The sequence below is a fragment of the Salmo salar genome, chromosome ssa02 (genome assembly GCF_905237065.1).
Source record: "Salmo salar chromosome ssa02, Ssal_v3.1, whole genome shotgun sequence".
NCBI classification, from domain to species: Eukaryota; Metazoa; Chordata; class Actinopteri; order Salmoniformes; family Salmonidae; genus Salmo; species Salmo salar.
In genome coordinates, this window is record NC_059443.1 from 92243295 (window position 1) to 92255368 (window position 12074).

The following is a 12074-nucleotide window of genomic DNA, read 5'->3' on the forward strand; positions in this document are numbered from 1 at the left end:
GCTGAACCAACTAGACCAGACCGAGCTGGACCAACTAGACCAGACCGAGCTGAACCAACTAGACCAGACCGAGCTGAACCAACTAGACCGGACCGGGCTGGACCAACTAGACCGGACCGGGCTGGACCAACTAGACCAGACCGAACTGAACCAACTAGACCAGACCGAGCTGAACCAACTAGACCGGACCGGGCTGGACCAACTAGACCGGACCGAGCTGTACCAACTAGACCGGACCGAGCTGGACCAACTAGACCAGACCGAGCTGGAACAACTAGACCAGACCGAGCTGAACCAACTAGACCGAGCTGTACCAACTAGACCAGACCGAGCTGAACCAACTAGACCGAGCTGAACCAACTAGACCGAGCTGTACCAACCAGACCGGACCGAGCTGGACCAACAAGACCAGACCGAGCTGAACCAACTAGACCGAGCTGTACCAACTAGACCAGACCGAGCTGAACCAACTAGACCAGACCGAGCTGAACCAACTAGACCGAGCTGAACCAACTAGACCGAGCTGAACCAACTAGACCGAGCTGAACCAACTAGACCAGACCGAGCTGTACCAACTAGACCAGACCGAGCTGAACCAACTAGACCAGACCGGGCTGGACCAACTAGACCGGACCGGGCTGGACCAACTAGACCAGACCGAGCTGTACCAACTAGACCAGCCCGAGCTGAACCAACTAGACCAGACCGAGCTGCACCAACTAGACCAGACCGAGCTGAACCAACTAGACCGGACCGAGCTGAACCAACTAGACCGGACCGAGCTGGACCAACCAGACCAGACCGAGCTGGATCAACTAGACCGAGCTGAACCAACTAGACCAGACCGAGCTGAACCAACTAGACCGAGCTGTACCAACTAGACCAGACTGAGCTGAACCAACTAGACCAGACCGAGCTGAACCAACTAGACCGAGCTGAACCAACTAGACCGAGCTGAACCAACTAGACCGAGCTGGACCAACTAGACCAGACCGAGAAGAACCAACTAGACCAGACCGAGCTGGACCAACTAGACCGAGCTGAACCAACCAGACCAGACCGAGCTGAACCAACTAGACCAGACCGAGCTGAACCAACTAGACCGGACCGGGCTGGACCAACTAGACCGGACCGGGCTGGACCAACTAGACCGGACCGGGCTGGACCAACTAGACCAGACCGAGCTGAACCAACTAGACCAGACCGAGCTGAACCAACTAGACCGGACCGGGCTGGACCAACTAGACCAGACCGAGCTGTACCAACTAGACCAGACCGAGCTGGACCAACTAGACCAGACCGAGCTGGAACAACTAGACCAGACCGAGCTGGAACAACTAGACCAGACCGAGCTGGACCAACTAGACCAGACCGAGCTGAACCAACTAGACCGAGCTGAACCAACTAGACCGAGCTGTACCAACCAGACCGGACCGAGCTGGACCAACAAGACCAGACCGAGCTGAACCAACTAGACCGAGCTGTACCAACTAGACCAGACCGAGCTGAACCAACTAGACCAGACCGAGCTGCACCAACTAGACCAGACCGAGCTGAACCAACTAGACCAGACCGAGCTGAACCAACTAGACCAGACCGAGCTGAACCAACTAGACCGAGCTGGACCAACTAGACCAGACCGAGCTGAACCAACTAGACCAGACCGAGCTGAACCAACTAGACCAGACCGAGCTGAACCAACTAGACCGAGCTGTACCAACTAGACCAGACCGAGCTGAACCAACTAGACCGAGCTGGACCAACTAGACCAGACCGAGCTGAACCAACTAGACCAGACCGAGCTGAACCAACTAGACCGAGCTGAACCAACTAGACCAGACCGAGCTGGACCAACCAGACCAGACCGAGCTGAACCAACTAGACCGAGCTGGACCAACTAGACCAGACCGAGCTGGACCAACTAGACCGAGCTGAACCAACTAGACCGAGCTGAACCAACTAGACCAGACCGAGCTGAACCAACTAGACCAGACCGAGCTGAACCAACTAGACCGAGCTGAACCAACTAGACCGAGCTGTACCAACTAGACCAGACCGAGCTGAACCAACTAGACCAGACCGAGCTGAACCAACTAGACCAGACCGAGCTGAACCAACTAGACCAGACCGAGCTGAACCAACTAGACCGAGCTGCACCAACTAGACCAGACCGAGCTGAACCAACTAGACCAGACCGAGCTGAACCAACTAGACCGAGCTGAACCAACTAGACCAGACCGAGCTGGAACAACTAGACCAGACCGAGCTGAACCAACTAGACCGAGCTGAACCAACTAGACCGAGCTGTACCAACCAGACCGGACCGAGCTGGACCAACAAGACCAGACCGAGCTGAACCAACTAGACCGAGCTGTACCAACTAGACCAGACCGAGCTGAACCAACTAGACCAGACCGAGCTGTACCAACTAGACCAGACCGAGCTGAACCAACTAGACCGAGCTGAACCAACTAGACCAGACCGAGCTGAACCAACTAGACCGAGCTGAACCAACTAGACCAGACCGAGCTGCACCAACTAGACCAGACCGAGCTGAACCAACCAGACCAGACCGAGCTGTACCAACCAGACCAGACCGAGCTGTACCAACTAGACCAGACCGAGCTGCACCAACTAGACCGAGCTGAACCAACCAGACCGGACCGAGCTGGACCAACAAGACCAGACCGAGCTGAACCAACTAGACCGAGCTGTACCAACTAGACCAGACCGAGCTGAACCAACTAGACCAGACCGAGCTGCACCAACTAGACCAGACCGAGCTGAACCAACTAGACCGAGCTGAACCAACTAGACCGAGCTGAACCAACTAGACCAGACCGAGCTGAACCAACTAGACCAGACCGAGCTGGACCAACTAGACCAGACCGAGCTGAACCAACTAGACCAGACCGAGCTGAACCAACTAGACCGAGCTGCACCAACTAGACCAGACCGAGCTGAACCAACTAGACCAGACCGAGCTGAACCAACTAGACCGAGCTGAACCAACTAGACCAGACCGAGCTGGAACAACTAGACCAGACCGAGCTGAACAAACTAGACCGAGCTGAACCAACTAGACCAGACCGAGCTGAACCAACTAGACCGAGCTGAACCAACTAGACCAGACCGAGCTGAACCAACTAGACCAGACCGAGCTGAACCAACTAGACCGAGCTGAACCAACTAGACCAGACCGAGCTGGACCAACTAGACCAGACCGAGCTGAACCAACTAGACCAGACCGAGCTGAACCAACTAGACCAGACCGAGCTGAACCAACTAGACCAGACCGAGCTGAACCAACTAGACCAGACCGAGCTGAACCAACTAGACCGGACCGAGCTGAACCAACTAGACCAGACCGAGCTGGACCAACTAGACCAGACCGAGCTGTACCAACTAGACCGAGCTGAACCAACTAGACCAGACCGAGCTGAACCAACTAGACCGAGCTGGACCAACTAGACCAGACCGAGCTGGACCAACTAGACCGAGCTGAACCAACTAGACCGAGCTGGACCAACTAGACCAGACCGAGCTGGACCAACTAGACCGAGCTGAACCAACTAGACCGAGCTGAACCAACTAGACCAGACCGAGCTGAACCAACTAGACCAGACCGAGCTGAACCAACTAGACCGAGCTGGACCAACTAGACCAGACCGAGCTGGACCAACTAGACCAGACCGAGCTGCACCAACCAGACCAGACCGAGCTGTACCAACTAGACCAGACCGAGCTGAACCAACTAGACCAGACCGAGCTGGACCAACTAGACCAGACCGAGCTGAACCAACTAGACCAGACCGAGCTGAACCAACTAGACCGGACCGGGCTGGACCAACTAGACCGGACCGGGCTGGACCAACTAGACCAGACCGAACTGAACCAACTAGACCAGACCGAGCTGAACCAACTAGACCGGACCGGGCTGGACCAACTAGACCGGACCGAGCTGTACCAACTAGACCGGACCGAGCTGGACCAACTAGACCAGACCGAGCTGGAACAACTAGACCAGACCGAGCTGAACCAACTAGACCGAGCTGTACCAACTAGACCAGACCGAGCTGAACCAACTAGACCGAGCTGAACCAACTAGACCGAGCTGTACCAACCAGACCGGACCGAGCTGGACCAACAAGACCAGACCGAGCTGAACCAACTAGACCGAGCTGTACCAACTAGACCAGACCGAGCTGAACCAACTAGACCAGACCGAGCTGCACCAACTAGACCAGACCGAGCTGAACCAACTAGACCGAGCTGAACCAACTAGACCGAGCTGAACCAACTAGACCAGACCGAGCTGGACCAACTAGACCAGACCCAGCTGGACCAACTAGACCAGACCGAGCTGGACCAACTAGACCAGACCCAGCTGGACCAACTAGACCAGACCGAGCTGAACCAACTAGACTGAGCTGAACCAACTAGACCAGACCGAGCTGTACCAACTAGACCAGACCGAGCTGAACCAACTAGACCAGACCGAGCTGAACCAACTAGACCAGACCGAGCTGGACCAACTAGACCAGACCGAGCTGAACCAACTAGACCGAGCTGTACCAACTAGACCAGACCGAGCTGAACCAACCAGACCAGACCGAGCTGGACCAACTAGACCAGACCGAGCTGCACCAACTAGACCGAGCTGAACCAACTAGACCGAGCTGAACCAACTAGACCGAGCTGAACCAACTAGACCAGACCGAGCTGCACCAACTAGACCGAGCTGAACCAACTAGACCAGGCCGAGCTGGACCAACTAGACCAGACCGAGCTGAACCAACTAGACCAGACCGAGCTGTACCAACTAGACCAGACCGAGCTGTACCAACTAGACCGAGCTGAACCAACTAGACCAGACCGAGCTGTACCAACTAGACCAGACCGAGCTGAACCAACTAGACCAGACCGAGCAGAACCAACTAGACCAGACCGAGCTGAACCAACTAGACCAGACCGAGCAGAACCAACTAGACCGGACCGAGCTGAACCAACCAGACCGGACCGAGCTGAACCAACCAGACCGGACCGAGCTGAACCAACCAGACCGGACCGAGCTGAACCAACTAGACCGGACCGAGCTGAACCAACTAGACCGGACCGAGCTGAACCAACTAGACCAGACCGAGCTGAACCAACTAGACCAGACCGAGCTGTACCAACTAGACCAGACCGAGCTGAACCAACTAGACCAGACCGAGCTGGACCAACTAGACCAGACCGGGCTGGACCAACTAGACCAGACCGAGCTGAACCAACTAGACCAGACCGAGCTGAACCAACTAGACCAGACCGGGCTGGACCAACTAGACCGAGCTGAACCAACTAGACCGGACCGGGCTGGACCAACTAGACCGAGCTGAACCAACTAGACCAGACCGAGCTGAACCAACTAGACCGAGCTGAACCAACTAGACCAGACCGGGCTGGACCAACTAGACCGGGCTGGACCAACTAGACCGAGCTGATCCAACTAGACCGAGCTGAACCAACTAGACCAGACCGAGCTGGACCAACTAGACCAGACCGAGCTGAACCAACTAGACCAGACCGAGCTGGACCAACTAGACCAGACCGAGCTGGACCAACTAGACCAGACCGAGCTGAACCAACTAGACCAGACCGAGCTGAACCAACTAGACCAGACCGAGCTGAACCAACTAGACCAGACCGAGCTGAACCAACTAGACCAGACCGAGCTGAACCAACTAGACCGAGCTGTACCAACTAGACCGGACCGAGCTGGACCAACCAGACCAGACCGAGCTGGACCAACTAGACCGAGCTGAACCAACTAGACCGAGCTGCACCAACTAGACCAGACCGAGCTGAACCAACTAGACCAGACCGAGCTGGACCAACTAGACCAGACCGAGCTGGACCAACTAGACCAGACCGAGCTGAACCAACTAGACCGAGCTGTACCAACTAGACCAGACTGAGCTGAACCAACCAGACCAGACCGAGCTGGACCAACCAGACCAGACCGAGCTGGACCAACTAGACCAGACCGAGCTGAACCAACTAGACCGAGCTGTACCAACTAGACCAGACCGAGCTGAACCAACCAGACCAGACCGAGCTGTACCAACTAGACCAGACCGAGCTGAACCAACTAGACCGAGCTGAACCAACTAGACCGAGCTGAACCAACTAGACCAGACCGAGCTGAACCAACTAGACCAGACCGAGCTGAACCAACTAGACCGAGCTGAACCAACTAGACCGAGCTGAACCAACTAGACCAGACCGAGCTGCACCAACTAGACCAGACCGAGCTGAACCAACTAGACCAGACCGAGCTGAACCAACTAGACCGAGCTGTACCAACTAGACCAGACCGAGCTGAACCAACCAGACCAGACCGAGCTGAACCAACTAGACCAGACCGAGCTGAACCAACTAGACCAGACCGAGCTGAACCAACTAGACCGAGCTGTACCAACTAGACCGGACCGAGCTGGACCAACCAGACCAGACCGAGCTGGACCAACTAGACCGAGCTGAACCAACTAGACCGAGCTGCACCAACTAGACCAGACCGAGCTGAACCAACTAGACCAGACCGAGCTGAACCAACTAGACCAGACCGAGCTGGACCAACTAGACCAGACCGAGCTGGACCAACTAGACCAGACCGAGCTGAACCAACTAGACCGAGCTGTACCAACTAGACCAGACTGAGCTGAACCAACCAGACCAGACCGAGCTGGACCAACCAGACCAGACCGAGCTGGACCAACTAGACCAGACCGAGCTGAACCAACTAGACCAGACCGAGCTGAACCAACTAGACCGAGCTGTACCAACTAGACCAGACCGAGCTGAACCAACCAGACCAGACCGAGCTGTACCAACTAGACCGAGCTGAACCAACTAGACCGAGCTGAACCAACTAGACCAGACCGAGCTGAACCAACCAGACCAGACCGAGCTGAACCAACTAGACCAGACCGAGCTGAACCAACTAGACCAGACCGAGCTGAACCAACTAGACCGAGCTGAACCAACTAGACCGAGCTGAACCAACTAGACCAGACCGAGCTGAACCAACTAGACCAGACCGAGCTGAACCAACTAGACCGGACCGAGCTGAACCAACTAGACCGAGCTGAACCAACTAGACCAGACCGAGCTGAACCAACTAGACCGAGCTGAACCAACTAGACCAGACCGAGCTGAACCAACTAGACCAGACCGAGCTGAACCAACTAGACCGAGCTGAACCAACTAGACCAGACCGAGCTGAACCAACTAGACCAGACCGAGCTGAACCAACTAGACCGAGCTGAACCAACTAGACCAGACCGAGCTGAACCAACTAGACCAGACCGAGCTGAACCAACTAGACCGAGCTGAACCAACTAGACCAGACCGAGCTGAACCAACTAGACCGAGCTGTACCAACTAGACCAGACCGAGCTGAACCAACCAGACCAGACCGAGCTGAACCAACTAGACCAGACCGAGCTGCACCAACTAGACCAGACCGAGCTGCACCAACTAGACCAGACCGAGCTGAACCAACTAGACCGAGCTGAACCAACTAGACCGAGCTGAACCAACTAGACCGAGCTGGACCAACTAGACCAGACCGAGCTGTACCAACTAGACCAGACCGAGCTGTACCATCTAGACCAGACCGAGCTGCACCAACTAGACCAGACCGAGCTGCACCAACTAGACCAGACCGAGCTGAACCAACTAGACCGAGCTGAACCAACTAGACCAGACCGAGCTGAACCAACTAGACCAGACCGAGCTGAACCAACTAGACCAGACCGAGCTGAACCAACTAGACCAGACCGAGCTGAACCAACTAGACCGAGCTGCACCAACTAGACCAGACCGAGCTGAACCAACTAGACCAGACCGAGCTGAACCAACTAGACTGAGCTGAACCAACTAGACCGGACCGAGCTGAACCAACTAGACCGGACCGAGCTGAACCAACTAGACCAGACCGAGCTGAACCAACTAGACCGAGCTGCACCAACTAGACCAGACCGAGCTGAACCAACTAGACCAGACCGAGCTGAACCAACTAGACCAGACCGAGCTGAACCAACTAGACCAGACCGAGCTGAACCAACTAGACCAGACCGAGCTGAACCAACTAGACCGAGCTGAACCAACTAGACCAGACCGAGCTGAACCAACTAGACCAGACCGAGCTGAACCAACTAGACCAGACCGAGCTGAACCAACTAGACCAGACCGAGCTGAACCAACTAGACCAGACCGAGCTGAACCAACTAGACCAGACCGAGCTGAACCAACTAGACCAGACCGAGCTGAACCAACTAGACCAGACCGAGCTGAACCAACTAGACCAGGCCGAGCTGAACCAACTAGACCAGGCCGAGCTGAACCAACTAGACCAGACCGAGCTGAACCAACCAGACCAGACCGAGCTGAACCAACTAGACCGAGCTGAACCAACTAGACCGAGCTGAACCAACTAGACCGAGCTGGACCAACTAGACCAGACCGAGCTGAACCAACTAGACCAGACCGAGCTGTACCAACTAGACCAGACCGAGCTGAACCAACTAGACCAGACCGAGCTGAACCAACTAGACCAGACCGAGCTGAACCAACTAGACCGGACCGAGCTGAACCAACTAGACCAGACCGAGCTGAACCAACTAGACCAGACCGAGCTGAACCAACTAGACCAGACCGAGCTGGACCAACTAGACCGAGCTGTACCAACTAGACCGGACCGAGCTGAACCAACTAGACCAGACCGAGCTGAACCAACTAGACCAGACCGAGCTGGACCAACTAGACCAGACAGTTGTGATGTTAGGTTAGTACCATGTGGTGTTCTGATCCGGATAAACTCTTCTCTGCCTCGTCAGCATCATGTTGTTGTTGAGGATCCCCAGAGGATCTACGATATTCACGTCTCTCTCCTGTGTGAACAAGAAAGTCACACAGATTGTCATGTACAAATGTTATTGCCACAGTAAAAATCAACCATTTTGTCCATCTGGTGTCTGTGACAGCTATTACAAAATCCTACAGGGACTGACTAAACAACTAGTCTTGTGAATCAAGTTAAGCTGACTATTTTGGTTAGAAGCATTCGTAATTTTTTTGCAAAGTTTTCATTAATTTTTATAAGAAATTAGAAAACCCAAACAAACAAAAAACCTTTAAACGGATGACAACTGATCTTGTCTCATCCTATCAAGCTTCAGAGATCATCTGCACAAAGGGAATACTTCTTTCCTAAATTCAAATTCAAGATTTTCTTCATCTCTAAATCCAGAATACTTCCTGATTTCTTTACAAAACATTTTTTATAAAAAAAACATAAAAGCTCTCAAATCATCATATAAAATGTACAATAAAATGTTCAGATGCAGTTTATTCTCTACCTCCTCTGAAATCACAGACCGTACATAGACGAATTAAGAGGGGGGACTATGCCATCGAACCGACCTCTTTCTATTACCAGGGGCAGTATCCCGGGTTCTCAACAAGGTCACACAAGGACCTTCTGTTTCAGGTTAGGTGAGAGGTGACAAGGTTCTGGAACGTGGCGGGTTTCGATCTGGTTCTGAGTTGAGAGTTGAGAGTTCTGAGAGTTGAGAGTTCTGAGAGTTCTGAGAGTTCTGAGAGTTCTGAGATTTGAGAGTTCTGAGAGTTGAGAGTTCTGAGAGTTGAGAGTTCTGAGAGTTGAGAGTTCTGAGAGTTGAGAGTTCTGAGAGTTGAGAGTTCTGAGAGTTGAGAGTTCTGAGAGTTGAGAGTTCTGAGAGTTGAGAGTTCTGAGAGTTGAGAGTTCTGAGTTAAGAGTTCTGAGTGACCGTGTGACCAATCAAATTTGATCACTAACTGTTACTCAAAAAGAGTTCTGACATTCTTGACGAGGTCACGAGGTTTTGGGTTAAGGTTGCTACAATAGCTTTCTCTATGAATTTGAGAGAGTGGTTACATTTCTCCAGCCACCACCAACCTCAGTTGTTTACCAAAACTTGTGACAGGGCGGCCATTTTGTTTCTGTTCTAATCCCAGGTTGCCCTTTTAAAAAAAGCCACATCAATCAATCAATCAATCAATCAGAGGTTCAAACAATAAAGCAGTCAACCTGCCACTGTAGTAGTGCAATGGATTTACAGACTGTGGTTTTCTACTGTAAAATGTGGTTTTCTACTGTAAAATGTATAACCAAACAAAAAAACATTGATTTACACTGAGACTGTGGTTTTCTACTGTAAAATGTATAACCAAACAAAAAAACATTGATTTACACTGAGACTGTGGTTTTCTACTGTAAAATGTATAACCAAACAAAAAAACATTCATTTACACTGAGACTGTGGTTTTCTACTGTAAAATGTATAACCAAACAAAAAAACCATTGATTTACACTGAGACTGTGGTTTTCTACTGTAAAATGTGGTTTTCTACTGTAAAATGTATAACCAAACAAAAAAACATTGATTTACACTGAGACTGTGGTTTTCTACTGTAAAATGTATAACCAAACAAAAAAACATTGATTTACACTGAGACTGTGGTTTTCTACTGTAAAATGTATAACCAAACAAAAAAACATTGATTTACACAAACTCTAATTTTGATGTAAAAGTTTAACAAACCATACAACTCTGAACAGTAAATGCATTAAAAAAACTAAAAAACATTTACTGTAAAAACTGCAGACAAAGTTTGTTAACAGAACTACGGTAAAAGTCTCCCTTTGTCTTCCCTGTGGCTCAGTTGGTAGAGCATGGTGTTTGCAACGCCAGCATGGTGTGTGCAACGCCAGGGTTGTGGGTTCGATTCCCACGGTGGGGCCAGTACAACAAAAAAAAAGAAGAATTTACAAAATGCATGAAATGTATGCATTCACTACTGTAAGTCGCTCTGGATTAAGAGCGTCTGCTAAATGACTAAAATGTAAAAATGTAAATGTAATTCTGTTAACAAACGTTGTATCTGCACAGTTCCTTCCTGTAAATGTGTTTTTTTTGTTCAAACGAGTCCTTATAGTTTAAAATAGCAACAACAACAAAAATTTGGGTGAGGGGGGGTTACTTTACCATGGAATTATCCATTCATAATAACCTGACAGATGGGGCTGGAGAAATGTATCCACTCCAAATGCATAGACAGACCTATGGATGCAAGGACAGACCATCCAAGACATCATTATAGTATAGTAATATAATATAATACAGTAATAACATTTATAGTGTTTCCCCATGTTGAGCCAATACAGCTTTTGATATACGACAGTTGAACTAAGGAATGTGCTATATCATTCAAGTATCAATGACTATATAAGTCCAAATGTGGATGCAACAACTGCAGATCGCCCCTTTAAAACCCCACACACACATCGGTTCAACAACTGCAGGTCGCCCCTTTAAAACCCCACACACCAGTTCACCAACTGCAGATCGCCCCTTTAAAACCCCTGTACTGGTCCCCCGTGGGAATCGAACCCACAACCCTGGCGTTGCAAACACCATGCTCTACCAACTGAGCCACAGGGGAGATTTCAACATCTGCAGTTTGTGCCTCTGTTTTTAAGATGAGTACTTCCTGGTGTGTTAATCTTACCTCCTGTCTCCTCCTGCTCTTTTTTCGATGTGACAGTTACCTTCCCTTCCTCGGCAAAAGCTGCTTCCTCTTCCTCTTCTTTAACTGAAACGTCTTTCTCTTCTTCTTTCACTGTAACAGCCTCACCCTCTACTTCTTGTTTTACTGTAACATCCTCCTCTTCCTTCTCCTCTTTCACGACAACGTTCAGCCACACTCCCTCTTCCTCCGTCAAGCAGACCTCCTCCTCCTCCTCCTCGTCGTCTTTAACAGGAGGAGAGTAGCTTAGTGAGCTCATGGTCGGGGATGTTATCTAACAGTTAGCTAGCTAGGCTAATGCTAACTCAACCAGCCCGCTAGCTGACCAATAACAACACCGTAAATATTACATTAAATCGGATAACTAACTAGACGACAGAAGTGAGTTTAAAACACAGTTGCTAATATACACTAAAGCGTCTAAATAGCTTTATTGGTTCGGCTATTTTGTCTAGCAAGCTACC

General features: G+C 51.2%; 1 protein-coding gene across 2 annotated transcripts in view; it reads right to left on the minus strand.

The window, feature by feature from the left end:
* The window catches only part of LOC123732936 (zinc finger protein 2-like), a 31637-nt gene extending 19563 nt beyond the window's left edge, over nucleotides 1–12074 (minus strand). Inside the window, exons 1-2 of one of the 2 annotated variants that reach the window (XM_045712272.1) lie at nucleotides 11593–12062; nucleotides 8836–8933 (exon numbers count right to left, since the gene is read on the minus strand). In XM_045712272.1, the coding sequence (XP_045568228.1) occupies nucleotides 8836–8933; nucleotides 11593–11869 (375 nt within the window). In that variant the 5' untranslated portion in view covers nucleotides 11870–12062. Of the gene's footprint in view, nucleotides 1–8835; nucleotides 8934–11592 lie in introns of both variants that reach the window. The other variant, XM_045712278.1, reaches the window with a different exon arrangement.